At 50.6% G+C, this 22,846-nt stretch overlaps 2 protein-coding genes and 1 pseudogene across 5 annotated transcripts in view; 2 read left to right on the plus strand and 1 right to left on the minus strand.

The window, feature by feature from the left end:
* LOC142856989 (protein FAM234B-like) lies at positions 1–5,372 on the minus strand (annotated as a pseudogene).
* Positions 4,416–13,841, plus strand: Gbgt1 (globoside alpha-1,3-N-acetylgalactosaminyltransferase 1 (FORS blood group)). Of its 3 annotated transcripts, none has more exons than XM_075985579.1 (7): positions 4,416–4,471; positions 5,434–5,621; positions 6,143–6,205; positions 10,132–10,182; positions 10,267–10,302; positions 11,000–11,134; positions 12,594–13,841. In XM_075985579.1, exons 2-7 carry the CDS (start codon positions 5,551–5,553, stop codon positions 13,276–13,278), a joined length of 1,041 nt encoding a protein of 346 aa, XP_075841694.1. In that variant the 5' UTR covers positions 4,416–4,471; positions 5,434–5,550; the 3' UTR covers positions 13,279–13,841. The 3 variants fall into 3 exon arrangements, with proteins under 3 accessions (XP_075841694.1, XP_075841692.1, XP_075841693.1); XM_075985577.1 differs by having other exon boundaries at positions 4,461–4,667; XM_075985578.1 differs by lacking the exon at positions 4,416–4,471 and adding an exon at positions 4,692–4,801.
* Positions 13,842–20,936: 7,095 nt separating this feature from the next.
* The window catches only part of Ralgds (ral guanine nucleotide dissociation stimulator), a 42,357-nt gene continuing 40,447 nt past the window's right edge, over positions 20,937–22,846 (plus strand). The window contains exon 1 of one of the 2 annotated variants that reach the window (XM_075985584.1): positions 20,937–21,071. In XM_075985584.1, coding sequence (XP_075841699.1) covers positions 21,054–21,071 — 18 coding nt within the window. In that variant the 5' untranslated portion in view covers positions 20,937–21,053. The remainder of the gene's footprint in view (positions 21,072–22,846) is intronic. The other variant, XM_075985583.1, reaches the window with a different exon arrangement.

The following is a 22,846-nucleotide window of genomic DNA, read 5'->3' on the forward strand; positions in this document are numbered from 1 at the left end:
AGCGGTCCCCAAGTGCTGCATGGCCCTGAAGTCATCATCTCTCAGAGAACTGACACAGGAGAGACAGGAGCCGCCATGTAAGGGTCTTCTGAACCTGGATTCTACTGCACTACCAGGAGGGAGAATCAACAAACTTGATCCTGGAAAAGAGTCTGTGCAGCTCCCCACGGCCAATTTTAGGGGTGGTCTCCTTCAACTGGCCCATTTGGCCTTCCATAAGTGCCCAACGCAGGCTAAGCTTGCTGATCACCAGAGAGGTGGGGTGGCCGTCAGGGCTCATCCCTGTTGTCCTGGTGACATAAAAGGCATCTTTCCAGATGTCATTGATTTGAACCTCCGAAGTTGTCACTGTGCCAGTGGTGTTGGTCAGGTGCAGGAGGACAGACGGGAAGGCTGGGTGCAGGAGGTAAAGGTGGTAAAGGCCAGGGGCTCAGCTCCTGGGGTGTCATCAGAACTGAGAGATGCAGCAGCCAGTGCTTCTGCCCAGAAGAGGAAGACAGACTTCTGGTCTGAAGTAACTGCAGAAGTGGTTGGTGTTTCCTTCATGTGACACGGGATACTGTGACTCCAGATGATGGAGCCAGAGCCACCATCCACCACCATCATCTTTTTCATCCCAACTCCATGCTGTCTGGTCATCAGTGAAAGACCCAGGAGTGGGCTGGCTGCAAACAGACAAGGACGCAATAAAAAGCGATATACAGAAAAGAAACAGAGGGTTGGAGCTACAGCTCAGAGGTTAAAAGCACTGGCTACTCTTCTAGAGGTCCTGAGTTCAACTCCCAGCAACCACATGGGAATTGAATGAGATCAGAACCAATGAGATCTGGTGCCCTGTTGCGTCATGCAGGCACACATGCAGGCAGAACACTGTATACCTATATAATTAATTAACTAATTAATTAAAAAAGAAACAGGCACCTCCCTCCCTTCCCTTGCACCAGCCACTCGAAACAAGCAAATGTTCTAGATAATCTTTAGAGTGGGAAAGCTGCTCGGAACAGCAGCCATATGAAGGTACTCTGCAAACCTGCACAGGCCATGAAGGCTCAATTTCCAGAGCGGCATAAGATTTTGTTCCCAGAGCAGGACCAGGCCTTGTCTGGTTGCAATCGAGAGGCTGCTGCAGTTGGAATCTGGTGCCTTTACCAACTGGAGAAGCTCGACTCCATCACTGTAATTATCGAGGAGCTCCGAAAGACTGACAGATCTGTGCTTCTCCCATTCCGGCTCTTCTATCTGCAGAGAGGGTGGTGCACTGTCTCGATTTTGGGCCTGAACAAAAATGTCCCACAGGGCAACAGCTTGTATGTTTCCAAAGCCAAATATGATGTAGACAGTCCCAGTGGTGGTGATGTAAACCTGGGGACCAATCAGACACCCCACTCCCATGATGTTGTACTTCACAGGTCAATCCACAGGACTCCCTGTCCAGTCAGATACCAGCAGAAAACACAGATCTGGCTGCAGTTCTCCAGTGGCCAGCACCACCAGATCTCTGACACCATCCCCATCCAGGTCTGGCAGCACCACAACTGGGGTACCAAGGTGCCATTAGACAGATGGTTTGGGTTTACGGCCCACATGACTTTCCCTGATGCTGCATTGAATGCACTGAGCATCTTCTTTTTAAAAAATATTTTTTATGGTTTATTTAACTTTATTTTATGTGCATTGGTGTGAAGGTGTCAGATCCCCTGCAACTGGATCTTCAGACAGTTGTGAGCTGCCATGTAGGTGCTGGGAATTGAACCAGGATCCTCTGGAAGAGCAGTCAGTACTCTTAACTACTGAGCCATCCATCTCTCCAGCCCCATGCACTGAGCATCTTGAGTGTCCCCGTCATGAGGCAGATGGTCTCTCTGACTCCTGGAGCCTGCTACACCCTCTGGGGCCCTACCACATAGGTAACTCTCCAGTTACTAAGACACTTGTTCTTCGTCTATTGGAACCCTCCCTGCTTCCTTGCCCCCTCCCACTAGGAGCTGCTTGCTAAGTCCTGCAGCTTCCCTAAGCCCTTCCTGGCCTCCACAACCATGCCCCTCCCATCTCTCAGCTTCTCCATGCCCTCCTGGGCTTCTTTCTTTTAGTTTCCACTTGGAGCTTATAAAACTCCCTTTGGCGGAGTTCATTCTGCAACCCTTCCTCTCTTCCTCCACGGACTCGGATTTTATTAAAGCCTTACTGTTACTATAAGCAGCTTGGCTTCAGTACAGTTCAATGGCCAAATTGGAATTGACAATTGGCTCAACTGTCAATGGTGGCAACTTCTGCCACCACACAAACAAACTTGCTCTCTCCTCTTCTGTTTCTTCCTATCTACACCTGTCTATGGGTAGCTCCTATACATGGATGTTTATCACCCCTCTAACCAACAGCCTGTCCTAACAGGGATGAGAAACTGCCAACTGCCATAGAGCAGGCTGTCAAAGGTTGATGGGGCCGGGGGAGTGCTGGAGAGATGGCTCAGCAGTTATGAGCAGCGACTGTTCTTCCAGGGGACTTGAGTTCAATTCCCAGCACCCACATGGTAGCTAACAACTGTCTGTAACTCTAGTTCCAGAGTCTGAAACCCTCACACAGAAAAACATGCCGGCATATGAAATAAAAATAAATAAGTTTTTTTTAAAAAGGCTGATCCAGTTCCCTATAACTCCCTATTCATCTCTTCTTCACCTGGACTTACTTACCCCATGCCTCTTTTCTCTATTTTTGCGATAATTCCTGTCCTGAGAAAAAGTCATAAAAACAGGGTTTATGAAAAATAGGATTTAAAATGATGCTTGTTTAATAAAAGTATTAAAGCTGCACCTTCATGTACTCATATACAAGAATGTACTTTATGCTAGTAAGTTTGTAACGAACTTTGCAACATAAGGGTCACCTGGGTGGTATTGGTTTTAAAAGGTCACGAAAGGTCAGGGAGAGCAAAGGAGACTCAGTACCATGTGGCAGGACTGAAGGACCTCTAGAGATCCAGGAGAGGTTTTCGGGGAAAACACAGCCCACTTACAATGACAGTCTAAGAGAGTGTAGAAAGTTTAAGAATGTTCTGAAGGTCTAAGAAAGTGATTTAAGACAATGAACAAATGTTTCAGATTGTCCCCCCTCTATGCCATTGTTATATTATGATTTCAAAGGTTCAGGAAGCCTATATCACTCAGTGGTTCAGCCAGACCACCGCTGTGGTGGGTCTGAAGGCTGCTCACCAGCAGGTTGCCAGAAGGAGATACTTGTCCCTGTAATGCTTTAATGGACTTCTAAAGCACCTGCCCCCTGTGCTTGCTTTCTCTATGCTCGAACAAGAAATTACTGTCTGCATTGGCCAGAGACTTATGGAGGCTGCCCTTACTGATCCTGTAGGAAACAAGCTGCATATTCAGGTAGGCCTTCTATCTTTTATACAAAATGGGGTATCTCTTATTTCCTAATTAAGGACTCCTGGCACCCCAGATGGGAGGCAGGGGTCACTAGTGCACTTTACTATAGGATTTATCACGGCTGCCCATCAGGCGAGATCAAAATACAGAGGGTACGCACCCTACTCTCTCAACCCCTAATTATAGACACGGTAGGAGAAGTGGCCCAACATTCAAAGGTTCTTTCCTCCCTAGCATCTCCCCTCTTGGACGGCACTGACCCTACCTCTGTCCTCATAGCCACTCCATCTCTTGTTTCAGACCTTAACTTCCGCATATCAACTCCTAAATATCACCCTGCCTGACCGTTTTGGAGAGCCCCGTAGGGTCTCCCTCCTGGGTCAAACTCACACGACCACCACTCCTAACCTTACCCATTGAACTATTGGACTGTCACCTCGCTGCTCACTAAGTGCTCTGAGCTGGAGGGTTGCAGCACAGAGCCAGCGCTACAAGCTGCTTTACGATCCTGAGCAAATCCATAATCTCGTTTGAATCTGTTCTTCCTGCGCATTGTTTCTCCCTTTCTGTCCTCTCTCCTAGCAGAGTCCTCTGCATCCATCGTGTTTGGCCGATACTTGTTCAGACTTGTTAGTGGGTCCCTCCTGGGATCCTGCGGAGGACAAGGGCGGCCTTTCCTGGAACCGCTAGGTCGAAGAAGCATGGCCACACGACTGGACTGAGGACAAGACAGAGCCTCTAGGAGAGTCTGAGAGCCGCGGTCAGGTTCAGTGCTCCTGGTTCTCCTTTTCCTTGACTACCTGGAAGGAAGTTTCTCTCTAAAATCGTTTCTCACATCTCTGCGTACACGCCGCCCTGTGTACCAGGACCTGCGATCCCTGCCTATGAGCAGGACGGGATTTAGAAGGCTAGAGAAGACACTGAGTGTTTTAAGCATTCCTCTAACAGGAAGTGTAGGGCTGAGGCCTGTGGGCGGGGCTCGAGTGTGGCTCACCAGGCCGAAGGAGGGTGGGGGGCGTGAGTGGGTGGGTCTCGGCTTTGCTCCGCCCGAGAGACCAGCTTTGCCCGGCTCCACCCCTTGTAGGACAGCGGTGAGTCTGGGGAGCCGCACAGTTTCTGTTTTCCGGGTTGGGACGTATTCCTTTCTCCGTCCTAACGCCGGTCAGCCCAGAGGGAGTGATTCTGTACCTCCAGGGAGCTCTACTCTGCCCCACCCGGTCCTCACCGCACCCACCGCAGCGGCCGAGGAGGAGATCCGGGAGCCAGTCCAAGTGGGCCAAAGTGCAGGTGCGCAGCTCAGGCTCAGCCTCCTGGAATTGAATCCGCCTTGGACCGGCAGGGTTTGCTCCAGGACTTAGGTCTGCGAAGCAGTTCTGTCCAGTTTGAGCCTGAGGCTAATGTGGCGGGAAGTGGAGAGCTTGGTAGGGAAACTAATGTCACAGAGGGCAAGAGAGGGAACGGGTTTGTAGGAAAAACAGAGCGCGCGGAACCCTAGCCCCCTAGGACCCGAGACCTGGGAACTTTCTCCAATTTCCGGTCCACCACAGTCCGCTAACCCTTTGGCGGTGGAGAAACACCAGGCACCAGATCTATTAATGGAATGCAGAAGTGCTTTTTGCTGTCTCCTACAGAATCCAGGCCTCGCCTCTCCCAGGTGACCAGGAATTGTTTTGTTTGTAAACAGAGACAGGGTTTCTCTGTCTTTGGAGCCTGTCCTGGAACTCGCACGCACTGTAGACCGGGCTGGCCTGGAACTCACAGAGATCCGCCTGCCTCTGCCTCCAGAGTTTTGGGATTAAAGGCGTGCGCCACCACTGCCCAGTGGCTGGGAATTGTTTTAGGAAAAATTCCAAGAACTAAAGTCACTGGGGATGCAGTCCCAATCTGATCCTTGGTGGTCCTTACTTTTGCTGATGATGAGTCAGCCTACGGACAGACAGACCACTCACTGCCTGGAGGAGACATCCTAGCTGCCCCTGAGTACTGAGACATGGTTCCTTAGTGAGCCCGAGGTCAGCTGATGGAGGAATCTAATTGGAACCTTTCTTTACAGGAGTTGAGAGCTCAAGATCGGCAGGTTTCGAGCCTGACAGACCTGGGAGGGAAGTGCCTGATTGTCCAAAGTCCTTGGGGTCGCTAAAGGTGCCTGGCTTCTGTACAGCACCCAGTGATGGCCCGCCAAAGACTGGCCCTGGGCCTGGCATTCTGCCTGCTTGCTAGCACAAGTCTCTGGCTCCTGTGGTGAGTTCCGGTTTGGAGTCTACTCCCTCCCTCTGCATGTCACCCCTAAACCTTGAATACTCATACAGTTTTCCAGGTCCTATCAACCTTTCGAGAGTCAGAATCCTCCAGCCCCAGTCAGACTACCTAGTATTGGCTTCTGTGTTTTGCCTTGATTTGACTTCCTAGCCTTCCTTTAACTTGCCACGTTTTCTGCCTAGACTGTCCTTCAAATGATGTTGATAAGGAACCCTGTTCGTGCTCCTAAAGTCACCCTTGTTGGTCTTGTGGGGTGCTATTGGCACTGCATGTCTCCTATTTGTGCGTGGGACCTGGTGTCAAGGACATGAGCCATGAGTGAATAGCCATAAGGACAAACAGCTACACACTAGGCCCTGTGCCGGATGCAGGTGTCCTCTGCTGCCAACACAGAGTGACAGGGCTTCCTCCCAACCGCACCACTGGAGGCCTTTGCTCCTGATAAAGTGCACCAAGTCAGCCCCTGAGGCAGAGCATCATTGACGGGTACTTTTTCTTTCTAGGGGATTTGCCAGGGACTGGCTGCTGGTCTCCTATGTGCCTTTTTACCTCCCCTGCCGAGACTCGTAAGTATGGGGCTAGAGGATTTGGGGGCAGTGTGAGCTGAGTGTATTTGGAGAAACAGGAAAGCTTTTAGGATGACATTGTCTGAGATTTCAGCCTTCAAGCCTCCTTCTGCCCTCAGTGCTTGCACAGCTGTGGGTCTTGCTTCTTACCTGCTGTGCCTGTTAGATGGGATGGTAGAGATGCCTCTCCTGGATGCTGCGTATGAGTAGCCTAGTGTCCTAGTGCATAGAAGGTGGTCAGTAAACAGCCCTGTTAGGAAGGAACCTCTTGCTTCATTTGTGTGGATGCAGGAAACCTAGTACCATTGGCTAAAGCCTTCCATACACGGTGAACATATTTGACAGCTAAAAGTGAAAAGATGGACCTCGTGAACTTTTGTGTTTTATAGCAGCTAAAGAAGACCAGGCTGGCCTTGAACTCAAAGATCCACCTGCCTCTGCCTCCTGAGTGCTGGGATTAAAGATGTGCGCCACCACCTGGCATAACACATTTTATGAAAAACAAAATATAGTAGTAGTATTTTAGTCCTTATTCAGATGTTTATAACAGGATGCCACAGTTCTGGCCCAGAGTCAAGGAGCTACATGTGCTGAATTTGTTGGTGACTATCTTACTGGCAAGGTCCCAGGGCAGCACAGGGTGAGAGGCAGAATGTACCTCTGTGTATATTTTTTTGGTCTCTTTGTCTTAATCCCTACCTGTCCTCGAACTCTCTAAGTCAACAATGCTAACCTTAAATTTACAGAGATCTGGCCTCCTGAGTGCTTGGGTTAAAGGAATGTATTACCAAACCTGGCTTTTATTATTAAAATTATATTTATTATTTATTTTTGGTCTGGTTTGGTTTTTGAGATAGGGTTTCTCTGTGTAGTCCTAGCTGTCTTGGAACCCACTCTGTAGACCATCCTGGCCTCAAACTCACAGAGACCCACCTGCCTCTGCCTCCTGAGTGCTGGGATTAAAGGAATGTGTCACCACTGCCCAGCTATTATTATTTTTAATGTGTATGGGTGCTCTGCCTACATGTATATTTATGCACCATGTACTTGGTGCCCTCAGAGGCCAGAAAAGAGTGTCAGATCCCCTAAGGCTGGAGTTGCAGGTGGTTGTGAACCACCGTGTATCTGTTGTATATACTGGGACCTGAACCCAGGTCCTCCTAAGAATAGCCCTCTCTCCAGTTCCTCTACAGGGTCTTATGTAGCTAGAGTGTCTGGCTTAGTCACTGTTTTGTTGCTAGGAAGAGACACCATAACCAAGGCAACCTTGAAAGAAAGTATGAAATGGGGGGCTTGTTTACAATTTCGTAAGTTAGTCCATTATCATCATGGTGGGGAGCTTGGCAGAACGCAAGTAGACATCTACATACTGATCTGCAGAAAGAGAGACTGGGCCTGGTGTGGGATTTTGGAACCCCAAGCCCACCCCCACTGACATACTTCCTCCAACAAGGCCACACTTACATGACCCCAAGAGGGACCATTCTTATTCAAACCACCACAGTGTTCTACTTAGGTTTCTATTTATTCCTGTAATGAGACATCATGACCAACCGTGGTGGTGGCACATACCTTTAATCCCAGCACTCGGGAGGTAGAGGCAGATAGATCTCTGTGAGTTCGAGGCCAGTCTGGTCTACAAAGCAAGTTCCAGGACAGTCAGAGCTGTCACATAGAGAAATCCTGTCTTTAAAAAAAAAAAAATGAAAAACAAAACATCATGACCAAAATCAGCTTGGAGAGGAAAGGGTTTGTTGGCTTACATGTCCCCATCATAGTCCATCAGGAAAGGAAAGGCAGGAACTTGGAGTTAGAAATTGATAAAGAGGCCATGGAGGAACCTGTTTACTGGCTTGTTCTGCAGGGCTTGCTCAGCCTGCTTGCTTTTTCTTTCTTTCTTTCTTTCTTTCTTTCTTTCTTTCTTTCTTTCTTAATGTCTATTTCTTTTCGTTCTTTTTGTTGTTGTTGTTTTTGAGACAGGGTTTCTCTGTGTAGCCCTGGCTGTCCTGGAACTCGCTCTGTAGACCAGGCTGACCTTCAATTTAGAGATCCACCTGACTCTGCCTCCTGAGTGCTGGATTTAAAGGCATGCACCACCACTGCTCAGCCTGTTTTCTTAGACCATCCACAACCATCTGCCCAGTGATAAATCAGTCATTAATTAGGAAAAAGCCCCCATAGACTTACCTACAGACCAATCTGATCGAGGCATTCTCTCAACTGAAGTTCCCTGTTCCAAGATGACCCAGGTTGTGTCAAGTTAACTAAAAACCTAAGCACATTGGCCCTGAACTCTGTACGCCTGAGGATGACTTTGAGCTCCTCATTTTCTTGCCTTCACTCCTGACTGCTGAGATCACAGGCCTGTGCTTCCTTGCCAGGCTCGTCTTTCCTTTCATTTTTATTGCCTTTAGATGCTTAAAAATATGAAGTTCTTTTTTGATGAGTGTGTGCAAGGCTCAAGGCCAACCCCTTGGCCTCCTGTGTGGAAGACAGGCTATCTTCCTCTGAGCTACACTCCCAGTTTCTGCTTCTGTATTCTTGTGTGTCATTCCCCAGTGGAGCTAGAGCATGTCTGGACTTGTGGAGAAAATGAAATCACTGTCAGGCTGCACAGAATGCTGGGTCCTGGTGTGGCATCCTTTTCCTGATTCTGATCGCCTCCTCGGAACCCCAGTATTTTCTGAACAGGGACACAGTAAACGGGGTTTAGAGAGTGGCAATTAAAGAGTAGAGGCAGATCATGAAGGGACAGGTACTATGCAAGTTCCTTTAAGAGTGTTGCGAGAATCTTTCTGGACTAAGCACTCTGACACGAGCGAGAGTGGAAAGGAGAAGATATGCCTCCAGGGGACCAAAGCCAGCACCACTCCTGAAAGGTTTCCGTCCAAGAGCCGGTTTTATACTCTAAAACTGTACGGCAGGGCGGGCAAGCAAGCGAGATTTTGCAGAAGCATATGTGGCAATCAGCAGGTGGTTAAGGGCAATGACTCATTGTTCTGGTTATTTCTCCAGGTCATCCTGTTTCATTCAGGTAGCTATCCAGGTAGCGAGTGAGGTCACGCTGGGCAAACAGGCAGTACAAGCAGTGCTTTAAGTAAATGCCTACATCCATAAATCTGTATCGAATAATTGGTCTCACCAGATTCTTAGAGGCAGGAACAGGGCAGGCCCACGGGTAGCCACTGTTTGCTGGACCTGATTTTAGACTGACAAAGAAAACATCCTTGCCGGGCAGTGGTGGCACATGCCTTTAATCCCAGTACTCGGGAGGCAGAGGTAGGAGGATCTTTGTGAGTCCAAGGCCAGCCTAGTCTACAGAGTGAGTTCCAGGACAGGTTCTAAAACTACAGAGAAACCTGTCTTGAAAAAAAAAGGAAGGAAGGGAGGAAGGAAGGAAGGAAGGAAGGAAGGAAGGAAGGAAGGAAGGAAGAAAGAAAGAAAGAAAGAAAGAAAGAAAGAAAGAAAGAAAGAAAGAAAGAGAAAGAGTAAGCTAGTTCTTGGCTTCTTGGCACAGGTAATAGTGATGATTGTGCAACGTTGCCAATGAGCTGTGCACTTGTGAATGATTGACGTAGGACCCGTGAGAGGCTCAGTCAGTAAAGCACTTTCCTTGCAAGTTCAGTCTCCAGAGCCTTTGAAAACAGTGGATATGATGGTGTGGACTCCCTTACAGTCCCCACGCCGACGAGGTGGAGCCAGGTAGATAGCTAGGGCAGCTGCTAGCCAGCCTAACCTATTAGGCAGTTTCCAAGCCAGCAAGAGACCTTGTCTCAAGGAAAAGGTAAGGGAACCCTCCCTCAAGCCCACATGCATCATCTCAGGTGTTTTCCTTCTCCCCAAGTGCCTCTCTTTCTCTTAACCTTCATGTTTAAGCGTGTATTAAAATGTCCTGAACAAATGCCACTCTCTGTCTTTGTCACCAGCAACATGAAGCTGCAGTTCAGGCAGGAGAAGTTGTTCCAGCCCGTGACACAGTAAGTCTACCGTTTCTTCCTAGATTCTGGCCCCAGGAGGGGGGACTGCCTTCCCTTCCTCACACTGACCCTTCCTGGTTACAGGTTCCAGTACCCTCAGCCTAAGCTGCTAGAACACAGGTAGGTGTCAGGGAATGGCCTGGTAGCGGCAGGGAGGGGAGCCAGAGAGAGCCAATGAGGCCAGAGGATGGTGGCGGTACCGATAGTAAAGGGGACCTGGGCGCCAGAGAGTCAGGGAGCTGAGCTCCACCTGCCACGCAATGACTGTGTGACCCTAGGCAGTTGGCTGTCTGCTCTGAGCTTTACCTTTTGTGGAGATCACAATATTACCTACTTTATAGGAGGTTGGAGCAGTAGACAGGGGTACTGTGGCATATGCTTGGATACTGGCTTGTCCCCAGTGGCTTATTCTGTCACCTTATAGGTACCCCCTGGTCTGCGGTGGGAGTGCTCTAGAATAATGGTTCTCAACCTTCCTATCGCTGAGACCCTTTACTACAGTTCCTTATGTTGTGGTGATCTCCAACTGTAAAATTATCTTGTTGCTACTTCATAATTGTAATTTTGCTACTGTTAAGGATTGTAATATAAATATCCGATATGAAGCCCCCAACCCCAAAGGGGTCACAATTCACGGTTGAGAACCACTGCTTTAGACACACTGTCTGTGCCAACTCCTAGACTTCCCAGCCCTAGCAGGAGGTAACTGTTATTATCCCACTTTCGCATGGGGAAACTGAGGCCCAGTAACTGGGCCAAGAGCAACCCAGGCTTCTGAACAGGGAGGCTTCGGTGGCCTGAGCCTCCCCCATGCCAGACCCACAGAGCTACTGACGCTTACCCCCTGGTTGGCACCCATCATCTCCGAGGGAACCTTCAACCCAGAGCTTCTGCAGAATATGTACCAGCCATTGAACCTGACCATCGGAGTCACCGTGTTCGCCGTGGGGAAGTGAGTAGTGGGCTAGGCAGGGGTGGGGCTGGGTCTCCTTGAGCCACTGGGGTTTGTGGTCTAGAGAGGTCAGTGTGGCCGAGTGCTAGGCAGTGATATGGAGGAGCTTTCTTTCTTTCTTTTTTTTTTCAAGACAGGGTTTCTCTGTAGCTTTGGAGCCTGTCCTGGAACTCACTCTGTAGACCAGGCTGGCCTCGAACTCACAGAGATCCACCTGCCTCTGACTCCCAAGTGCTGGGATTAAAGGTGTGCACCACCACTGCCCGGCGTGGGGGAGCTTTCTGATGTAGGGCCTCACCTGCCATGGAGAGGGAGGCGTGAGAAGCCTGGGTGAGGAATAGTGGAGTATGGGAAGGAGACTTTGTCCTCTCTGTCTCTCCTGGTCCCTACCTTGCCTTCCCTTTAAGTCTACCCGCCCTAGGACTTAAAGTACTGGCCAGATGACAAGTGGACCTCAGAGGTCAGGTGACCCCTAAAGATGGAGCCATGTCATCCATTGTGCTATATGTCCCCCACCTTCCCTGGATTCTGTCCCATTTGCTTCTCAGTGACTGTCATCCTCCTGGTGCTCAGTATTTGTGCATGTAAAATGGTCATGTTTCTGAGCAGATTGTTAATGCTAAGATCAAAGATAACGGGAATACCTAACAGAGCAGTTTGGGTTTAGTAAATGCCCTTGTCTCTAAGCCCGATGACCTAGGTTTGATCCCCAGAACCCATTCATGGCGGAAGGAGAGAACTGATTCCTGAAAGTTGTTCTCTGACCTCCAGAGGCACACCATGGCATGCGTGCATGCATGCACAAAACAAATTAATTTTTTAAAATTTTACAGAAGACACTGGGGAGGACAGCTCAGTTGGTAAAGGGCTGTTCATGCAAACACTGCCTACATTCTATTCCCAAAACCTACATAAGAAAGCCAGACCCCACAGCGCATGCCTATAGTCCCAGCCCCGGGGAAACAGATAGGAACATCACTGAGGCTTGCTGCCTGGCCAGCCTTGCCAGATTGCTGAGGTCCAGATTCATTAAGACCCTGTCTCAAAAAAATAAGGTGGCAAGCAACTGAGGAAGATGTTCGACCTCTGGTACACATGGGTGCATAAGCACACACACACATACAGATGGTTAAGGATCTGTCTCAAATGGGTGTCATCCACTGAGTATTCCTGATTAGAAACACTTGGGCCAGCAGTCTCTCCCAGTATAGATTTTAAGATTTGTGGAGACTTTAATAATTACAAATCTTAATCTAAAACTCTGAAGCAGGGCTTTTCGATGAGGGGTATTCAGCTTTGACAAGGACTGTGGGAGTTTGACAGATGAGGACACCAAGGTAAGACCTGAATGACTCCTTGAGGTGGAGAACTAGAATCTAGACTCCAGCACGTACTGGGGACCCGGACAGTGACGGACAGCATCACTATCATCCCCAGTTGACAGAACTGTCATTCCTAGGTACACCTACTTCATTCGACCCTTCCTGGAGTCAGCTGAAGAGTTCTTTATGCGTGGGTACCAAGTACACTACTACCTCTTCACCAACGACCCTGCAGCCGTTCCCAGAGTCCTCCTGGGCCCTGGGCGCCTCCTCAGCATCGTCCCCATCCAGGGTCACTCCCGGTGGGAGGAGATCTCCATGCGCCGGATGGAGACTATCAGCAAACACATTGCCGAGAGGGCTCACAAAGAAGTGGATTACCTCTTCTGTCTTGATGTGGATATGGTCTTCCGTAACCCATGGGGCCCCGAGACTTTGGGGGATCTAGTGGCTGCCATTCACCCAGGCTATTTCGCTGTACCTCGCCAGCAGTTCCCTTATGAACGCAGGCAAGTTTCCGCTGCCTTTGTGGCAGACAGTGAGGGGGACTTCTATTATGGTGGGGCAGTCTTTGGGGGACGAGTGGCCCGGGTGTATGAGTTTACCAGGGGCTGTCACATGGCCATCCTGGCGGACAAAGCCAATGGCATAATGGCAGCCTGGCAGGAGGAGAGCCACCTGAACCGCCGTTTTATCTGGCACAAGCCATCCACAGTGCTGTCTCCAGAGTACCTCTGGGATGACTGGAAGCCCCAGCCCCCGAGCCTGAAGCTGATCCGATTCTCTACGGTGAAAAAGGATACTAACTGGCTGAGGAGCTGACAGTGGAGCTGAGACCCACCCAAAGCCCAGCCTTGCCCACCTCAGTCTACTGGAGGAGTTCAACCAGGAAGGTGACTGGAGAGGAAGTGTAAACTGTGAGGGGCTGTGCACCCACAGTCATACATTGTTCCGATACCAGTGGTTGGACAAGAGGGAGACAGGGCCTGGCAGGCCTCACAGCTACCCAAGGCATGGATGTGTCTTTCCAGGACTGGCCCTGGCATCCAGCCCTGTTCGAAGTGCCTGGTGGAATGCTTCTGCCCTCATGCTGCTTTTGAGTTGTGTTTTAATCTGTAGTCTTGGGGATCAAACAGGGGCCGTGCACACTGAAGGGAAGTGCTCCTCCCCCGAGCCCCGGCCTGCTGCCTTGAATCTGCACTGTGATATCCTCGTCCCGAGGACCATGCTGTTCCCCCAGCCACGTGTGTTCTTCACTCCGGGTCCCAGAGCTAGCTCTGAAGCGGAGCAGGCTTAGGTTCCTTCTGGTCACCTGTATCCCGTGAGGTACCTCACTCTCAGGGACTAGATGTCTGTCTGTGGTAGCTTCCAATAAAGATGGTGTGATCTAGGTCCTGATCAGGGTTTTACCTGCACAGTGGACTATTTTGCCAGTCAGGATAGTTCTGGGGGACACAAGTGGACTGAATTTCAAACAGTTCGTGTTGGGAGAGGGTGGGTTAATGGTTATTCCGGGAGACTGAGCCCAAGCTGGCTGCTTCCACAGACCTTGTTCATCCCAGTCCTGGGAGCCTGGGCGAGGTGAGGTCCTGTGGACAGATGTGCCATACCTAGAGAGCAGCGGTGCTTATCAGCTTCATTGTCCCTTCAGTTCCTGCACATATAGGAGGTGTGCTTGTGGTCTCCTCTGTATCCATGACCACTATGCCTGTGGGAGGCCACCAGTGTGTATGGGGCTTCAGGATGGTGAGATGAATAGGCTAGGTTGAGAGGGTGTTAACAGCCTGGGCCCAGAGGGCCCTCAGAGGCCCATAGAGGCCAGACAGAGATGCAATTAGACACTGATTGAGAGCTTGGTTACCTAATGCGCACTTCCCTAGGCAGCAGTATCCTCTCCATGGTAGGAAGCAACATGGTGGGTTGGGGTACACTCCGAAGTCATGGAGGCACCCTGTAACCCACCCATCCCCTGCAAAGCTGGAAGCCATCTTGAGCCTGTTTTTCTTTCTTTCTTTCTTTCTTTCTTTCTTTCTTTCTTTCTTTCTTTCTTTCTTTTGAGTTTATTATTTATTATGCATACAATGTTCAGCTTGCATATCTGCCTGCAGCCCAGCAGAGGGTACCATATTTCATTATGGATGGTTGTGAGCCATCATGTGGTTGCTGGGAATTAAACTCAGGACCTCTGGAAGAGCAGCCTGTGCTCTAAGCCGCTGAGCCATCTCTCCAGCCCCCTTGAGCCTGTTTTTCTATACTTTGTTATTGATCTGCCAAGCAGAAGAACCCTAGGGCTTCTAGACAGTGAAGCTGTAATAGACCCTGCCTCTGTCTTTGGAGGTGAGCATCTGCCTGAGGCTGCCAGGCCTGGAGTAGTCCTGAAGCAGAGCTGTGGGAAGAGGGCAGGCTCCACCTTCAAGGAATTGCTCTTTGAAGCAGGGGGTTTTGAACAGGGAAGCTAGAGAAGGCCTCTGAATGACTGAGGCCTGAGGCGGGATTAGCCAGCAGGGGAGGAGATGGTACCTGATCTCTTTCAGCCAACTGAGACCTTCAAGCAATTCCTATTCACGGCATGGTCCCAGACACTAGGTAAGAGACTGAACCCAACTTTTAGAAGCAAACCACCATCCTTGTTGCTTTCTGGAAGAGGCAAAGGGTTGGGGTGGGAGATGATCCAGATAGGAGCCTGGCCCACCGTCTCTGAAGGTGTCCAGGGGCAATCCCAGCAAGGAGCCCTAGACCTTTTTATAGAAGAATCAGATTTGAGGTTTGTGGAGTGATAAGCACACAGTTCCAGGACAGACTGAGGTTCTGTGGGCCAGAAGGTTTAAAATCACACAGCATCCTCTTCAAGAAAGGTGAGCAGGCCAAGCAGTAGTGGTATGTGCCTTTAATGTCAACATTTGGGAGGCAGAGGCAGGTGGATCTCTGTGAGTTCAAGGCTAGCCTGGTCTAACGAGGGCTACACAGAGAAACTTTGTTTCAAAACAACAAAAGAAAGGTGAGAAGCTTGGTGATAGTTCAAGGTTAGTAAAGTTCTTGCCAAGTAAGCACAAGGACCTGAGTTCAATACCCTCAATCCATTCATCTTAGTCAGGGTTACTACTGCTGTGATGAAACACAATGGCCAGATAAGTTGGGAAGGAAAGGGTTTATTTGGTTTACACTCCTATGTTACTCCTCATCATTGAAGGAAGTCAGAACAGGAACTCAAGCAGGGCAGGACCCGGGAGGCAGGAGCTGATGCAGGGGCCATGGACGGATGCTGCTTACTTGGCTATGGTGGTTTAAAATCAAATGGCCCCCAAAGGCACTATTAGGAGGTGTGGCCTTGTTGGAGGATGTAGGCTTTGAGGTCTCATATATGCTCAAGCCATGCTTAGTGTGACATACAGTCTACCTCCTGTTTCCTGCATATCAACATGTAGCAACTCCCTTTCCAGCACCGTGTCTGCCTGCACACTACCATGTTCATCAACATGATGATAATGGACTAACTCTGAAAATGTAACCAACCCCAATTAAACATTTTTCTTTTATAAGAGTTACTGTGGGGCTGGAGAGATGGCTCAGGGGTTAAGAGCACTGACTGCTCTTCCAGAGGTCCTGAGTTCAATTCCCAGCAAACACATGGTGGCTCATAGCCATCTGTAATGAGATCTGGTGCCCTCTTCTGGCCAGCAAGCATGCAGACAGGCATTTTCTTAATTGAGGTTCCCTCCTTTCCGGTGATTGTGTCAAATTGACATAAAACTATCTAGTACACCATGTTTTGCTTTGTTTAAGAAAAAGCTGGGGCTGGAGAGATGGCTCAGTGGTTAAGAGCATTGCCTGCTCTTCCAAAGGTCCTGAGTTCAATTCCCAGCAACCACATGGTGGCTCACAACCATCTGTAAAGAGGTCTGGCGCCCTCTTCTGGCCTTCAGGCATACAGACAGAATACTGTATACATAACAAATAAATAAATATTAAAAAAAGAAAAGAAAAAGCTGGCCCATTGCCTGTGGCTGGTGAGGCCACGTCATTAAACCAATAGCATTTCTGGCTGAACTCTATTTTTTTTTTGTTTTGTTTTTCGAGACAGGGTTTCTCTGTGGCTTTGGAGCCTGTCCTGTAACTAGCTCTGTAGACCAGGCTGGTCTCGAACTCACAGAGATCCGCCTGCCTCTGCCTCCTGAGTGCTGGGATTAAAGGCGTGCGCCACCATCGCCCGGCTCCTGGCTGAACTCTAAACACACATCCGGTCCCATACAGGTCCCATACAGGTATAACACGCCTTATACCCAAAGATAAGTGCAGCCCTCACCCCTCACCAGTGCTGCCTCTTTCTACAGGGGATAAAGAGCATCACAACTGGTCAAAATGCAAAGAACTTGCCAACTTTGCCCCAGTTGCTATGTCTTTAGACACAACCTCTACACCGAAGGCTCAGGGAACATCACAAAAGAGGGTGTGGAAAGACTGGAAGAGCCAGAAGACCAGGACAGCCTATGGGTGGATGTCTGCTTTGAGACAGTGTCTTTTATGTTTGACAGGGAAGCAGCACCCAGAAAAATCTCAACAATATCGTTGCCTAAACGAGACCTCAAAAACAACACCACCCTGACATGCCAACAGGATGGGGGAATTCTCACAGGCTTCACCCCTAGAAAGAGAACTAGAGGCGGTTGATGGTAGCTGGGGGAGGGCAAAGCAGGCTTCTTCAGGGATAAACTCCCTGAAAAGGTAGCCAGTCTGAGAGGTTGGCTCTAAACACATATGACAATATTAGACGAGCCCAGCAGACTGTATTTATAAACTGTGTGTGTCTGCGTGTATAACAATCCATTACAATGAAAGAATAAGCCATGGCTTTGAGCAGTGGGTCAGACATGGGAGGAATTAGAGGAAGAAGAGGGAGGGAGAAAATGACGTAATATGAAATACCCCAAAAAGTAAATTTAAAAAAAGCCGGGTGTGGTCGAACACACCACTGGCCATTCAGCCTAGCCTAATAGACAAGCTGCAGGCCAGTAAAAAAAAACTATCTTTAAAAAGGTGGATATTACCTGGGCATGGTAGTACACACCTTTAATCCCAGCACATGAGACAGAGGCAGGTGGATCTCTGTGAGTTCAAAGCCAGCCTGAACCCTGTCTCAAAAAACAAAAACAAAAAGCCAGGTGGTGGTGAAGCATGCCTTTAATCCCAGCACTTGGGAGGCAGAGGCAGGAGGATCTCTATCAGTTGGAGGCCAGCCTGGTCTACAAGAGCTAGTTCCAGGACAAGCTCCAAAGCTACAGAGAAACCCTGTCTCGAAACAACAACAACAACCCGAAAGAAAAGAAAAAGTGAATAGCTCCAAGGATAACCCCTGAGGCTGTCCTGTGAACTCCCCTCACTATTGCCCCAAACAGACAAAATGATAAATGCTGACAAAGGTCAGCCACAGAGCCCCTGCCCCAGGTTCAAACACTGTCCCTTTGTGGCCAGCAGCATCCACTATCATGGCTGAGCTTATAGGACCCGGCCACACAGCTCTGCCCATGCTGCTCCCAGGCCAGCTCTGCCAGTGGACAGAGGGGAAATTTCCTGGGAATTGTTCTTCATGGCATATCTCCTGGGAAGCCTGCCTTAATTTCTGCTGCTTTCCTGAGTGGGTGCTTTTCTGTTTTCCCACAAATTCTCAATATGCAGCACCATTTGCTGTACTTTTAAGACCCCTCCCAAGCACTGCCCCCTAGACAGCAGTTGAGTTTCCCCTGGTACCTGACTCCACGGTCTCAGTGACTAGATGAGAAAACCTGTTTAAGAATTTGTTTTAGGACCTGGGCAGGGTTGGGCAGGTCACCCACCTCTCAGAACCCCATCAATGGGATGATGCCTAGGAGACCTCTCGGCACCTGCCCTTCTTGGACTGCGACTTTGGCTGCTCCAGCCCTGGGCCATCCAGGCAGTAGACTGTACTTTGGAGGCAGCTCAACAGCTTATAGCTTCATGAGCCACCGGAGAGCAATGAAGCAGGTATCTGGGGTCCATGCTGGGCTAACAGTGTCCACTCAATCCCCCCCCCCCTCCAGTCATCCTCTTTAGGATACCTTGGCTCTGAAGAGAGTTCCTGGACAAGGCTTTGGACCTTTAGCCTGCAGTAACTCTCAACTAGTTGCCTGAAATTACCGGGCACCCTAAAACCCTAGCTCCTCAGAGTCCCAGCACATCTCCTTGGTTCCTAGACAGCACAGCCTTGGGGGCCTGTTGACCTTGGTTCAAAACCATGGTTGAGCCTCACTGTAACCTGTGGCAGGTAGGGTCATGGGTGACTCCCGAAAGCCTCTTTCTTTCATTGAAAGATGGTTAGTGGGCTGGAGTGACAGCTCAGGCTGAGTACTGGCTGCTCCACCAGAGCAAAAAATAAATAAATAAGAATAAAAGAAAGAAAAAGAAAAAAGTTCAACCTGCAGAAACCCTGGCGTGGCAGTTACTCTGAGCAGAGGTGGCTGCTATAAGGGTGGGGACGGTGAGGTTCTGAGCTGGGCCCACACTGTTGAATCCTCGTACACTGAAAATGTCAGCTGTCCCACAAGCAAGGAGGAGATCTCAGCCAGTGTGTTAGGCAAGGCTAGTCCCCAGCTGGACCTCGTGTTTGTAGCTGATTCTTGCCAGAACGTGCACCTGGGGTCTCAAGGAGAACGCAGGTTCGATTCCCAGCACCCACAAGGCAGCTCGCAACTGCCTATAATTCCAGTTCCAGGGAACCAGACACCCTCTTCTGGCTTCCTTGAACAATGCATGCACAGCTGGAAATGTATCATACATATAAAAAAAATCGTAAAACATTTTAAAAGAAAAAAAGTGGGTTAGTGATTGCCCCTGTAAGTGTGCTTCAAAATAAGACAGGGAAGTGGGGGTCCTCCAAATGGGGGGACTGACACAGAGAATATCCCGGCTGGGGCCAGTCCAACACAGGATGGAGCGGTGAGTGATGCTTCTAAGTCTCCCAGACACAGCTGGATGTGGCTGGTTAACTGTTAATGTTGGTGCCACTGCTCATTATAAATGAGGATTTTTGTTTATATATTTTATTTATCCACCAGGCATTGGTGGTGCACGCATTTAATCCGAACACTTGGGAGGCAGAGGCAGGCAGATCTCTGTGATTTCGAGGCCAGCCTGGTCTACACAGCGAGTGCCAGAACAGGTTCCAGAGCTACACAGAGAAAAAAACCTTTCTCGAAAAAAAAAAAGTATTTATCTAATTTGAGACAGGGTCTCACTCTGTAACCCTGACTGACATGAAACTCCCTACTTAGACAATGATGACCTCGAACTCAGGATGGCCTGCCTCTGCCTTCCCAGAGCTGGAATTTAAGGTGTTCATGCCTGCCGGGCGATGGTGGTGCACGCCTTTAATCCCAGCACTTGGGAGGCAGAGGCAGGCGGATCTCTGTGAGTTCGAGACCAGCCTGGGCTACAAGAGCTAGTTCCAGGACAGGCTCCAAAGAAACCCTGTCTCAAAAAACCAAAAAAAAAAAAAAAGGTGTTCATGCCTACAACCAGTAAGGTTTATTTTTATTAATGCGTATGAGTCCATGTGTCTGTGTGAATCTACGCTGGTGCCTATGGAGGCCAGAAGAGTGTTAGAGCCTCTACTTGGGTGCTGAAAACTGTACTCGGGTTCTCTGGAAGAACAGCAAGCATTCTTACCAGCTGAACCATCTCTCCGATTTCTAAAACAAGGCTTAATTCTGCGTGCCCAACAGCTCCTTAGTAGCAGTGACTCCCCACACCCCAACACCTGCTCACCCCCAGATACAAGGCGCTCCTTTTAGGCTCCCTCCTAATCCTTACACAAGCAAAGGAAAACTTGGACGTGGAAGGGATAGGAGAGATGGAGGTCCGGGGAAGGACCTGATCTTCCGGCCAGTCTCAGAGTCTATTGACACCAGCTACCCGCCGAGTTGAGTCCTGCAGGTGGTGTGGGGGTACCTGGGTGATAAAGTGTCCAGGCTCTTCATGTCCACCCAGCCTCAGCACCCGTGACGGTGATTCTAAACCCTGCCAGGAGGGGAGTACTGCGTAGGGCACAGGGCCGAGGGACGCGAGAGACCAGTCCTCCCGAGCACACGGCGCGCGGCGCGTGCGCGCGGTGAGGCGGGGTCACGTGCGCGCGCCTACCGGCACCGCGCGCGCTAGACCGACCTCCCTGCGCCTTGGTGCATTCGCGTGCCGTGCGCCCCGCGAGAAGACAGGCCGAGCGCGTCCCCGAGCTCGCGCGTCCCCGAGCTCGTGCGCCGTGGCCCGCCCCTCGCACCTGCGGGCGGGTTGGGCGGGACCGGGGCGGGGCCGCTCTCTCCCCGCCCACCCGTCCCGAGTCCCGGGAGCTCCGGCGGAACCGAGCAGCGAGGCCTCAACGGCCGGGACCGTGGCGAGGAGAGGCGCGGCGCAGACAATGGGAGCGGCATTGGCGAGGGCCGCAGAGCCCCGGGCCTGGCGGGGACCGGAGGCCGCGCCATGAGCTCCGCAGCCGGACGCCCCGCTGCGCTGCGCGCGGGCCGAGGCGAGCGGCCTCTGCGAGCCCTGGGCCGCGCCCTGGGGCTGGCGATGAGCTGCCGAGGCTGAGGATGATGGTAGATTGCCAGGTGAGTCGGCTGGGGGCCCTACAGCCGTGGGTGTGGACGAGACCGGCACACACCCTGAGAGCTAGCGGGGCCGCGTCCACGCAGAGTGTGCACTTACGCTGTTCCGCGTCCTACCTGTCTTAGTACAATCGGGAAACTGAGGTCTGGAAAGAAGCTCGCCAGGTGGGCGGGGACCAGAGGAGAAGGGAAGACTTCCGGCCTCTTTGGTCAGGGCTCAACCCTAGCGTGGGGTTTCCTTTGGGAATGAGAGTCTCCTGAAGTCCTGGGGAACACTGGCCACCCCTCCGTATGGAGCCCACCCAGGCACGAGCGCACACCTCTGCTCACTCTAAAAAGATCCTACAGACTTCCTAGGTTTCAGAGGAGGGCGGGACAGTGAAGAGGTGGTTGAGATGGAAGAAGGAAGAGGCAGGAGGCAGCTCTGTCTTAGGGCTGAGGCGTCCAGTCTCCTAGCAACATTGGGGGTGCCCATTGTACAGGAGGCGCTGATGGACAGACGATGATGCTAGGATTCCCAGGGTCTGTTTGACAGAGGCCATCCTCAGACCAGTCTGGAGGGCAGGGCGAAGACCCCTAGTGTGGAGGGGCCTGCAGAGAAGATCTCACTTTCCTCCTTTGCAGATTGGGGTGCTTGGTTTTTGTGAATCTCCCAGGATCCCACGGGCTTGTGGAGTGTCTGTTGGCTTTGGTTCTCCTTCAGTGACCCATTACCCATAAAGGCTCTAGGAAAATGCCCCCCCCCCGTGGACTTCCTGAACAGACAACAAGCAGCCCGAGGGTTTGGATGACTTAAAGGCTGGAGTAATGCAGAAGGCGGCAAAAATCTAGACCATTCCTCTAGGGTCCAAGGACAAGACCGCCCTCACTGGAGTATGTGGTCCTTATTTGGAATTGGGGTCAAGTTATTGCCTAGATTCAAAGAGGAGGCCTCCTGAGTGTGCCAGAGCCCCAAAGCCATCATAGGGAAAGAGGGGACGAAGTGAGGCTTCTGAGGTCTTTGTGGTAACTCCTGGAACCTACAGGTCCTGTTCCTCTGCCCAGCTGTGGCCTGGGAGACCTGCTACCTTGACAACATGCAAACAAAAGGTTGTGTTTTGTTTTCTGGGTTTCTTGCCTGGGGCTGTAGTGCTGGTACTGGCCACCGGGGGGCAGCAGTGTCAGTGTCCTCGATGGAGTAACTAGAACCTGGGGACAGAGTTCCCAGAGTCATTCTGTCCCACTTTTCCAGGTTTCCCCCATCACTAGCATCCTCAGGGTGAGCTGAGGGTAAGGGCTCTAGCTTCCTCTTGTCCTTTCACTCAGTGCCTTGCACGCCTGAACTCGGACCAGTGATTGCCTTGCTTCTGGGTGTGGCTCTTAAAGTGATGTCTGTAGGCCCTGCCCTCTGGGACCGCCTAAGTATGCAGGAGAAGCAGAGGTTCTGCTTGTCCTCCAAGGTGTAACAGCCTGTCCCTAACTCACAGCTAACCACCCCCAGGCCTTGGTAATAATTCATTTGGATTTGAGTTACTGCACCCCGGCTGGTTCTTCTGGGAAAAGCCACACCAGAGCTCCTTCCAATGCGATTGGCAGGATGCAGCAGGGCCTCAGGCCTCAGTTCCATGTGATCATGAGAGCCCTCTGTAGGACAGCGCATAACATCAGGACTTGTTTCCTCAGAGTCGAGCAGGGACGGTGGAGGATCAGGAGGAAGCACAAGCGAAGACAGCAGTAATTTTCTAAACAGAGCACTGGTAGTGACCTTGTAGCTGCAGTGTTTGTTGACTGGAGGTGTT

The sequence above is a fragment of the Microtus pennsylvanicus genome, chromosome 9, assembly GCF_037038515.1.
Source record: "Microtus pennsylvanicus isolate mMicPen1 chromosome 9, mMicPen1.hap1, whole genome shotgun sequence".
In the NCBI taxonomy this organism is placed as follows: Eukaryota; Metazoa; Chordata; class Mammalia; order Rodentia; family Cricetidae; genus Microtus; species Microtus pennsylvanicus.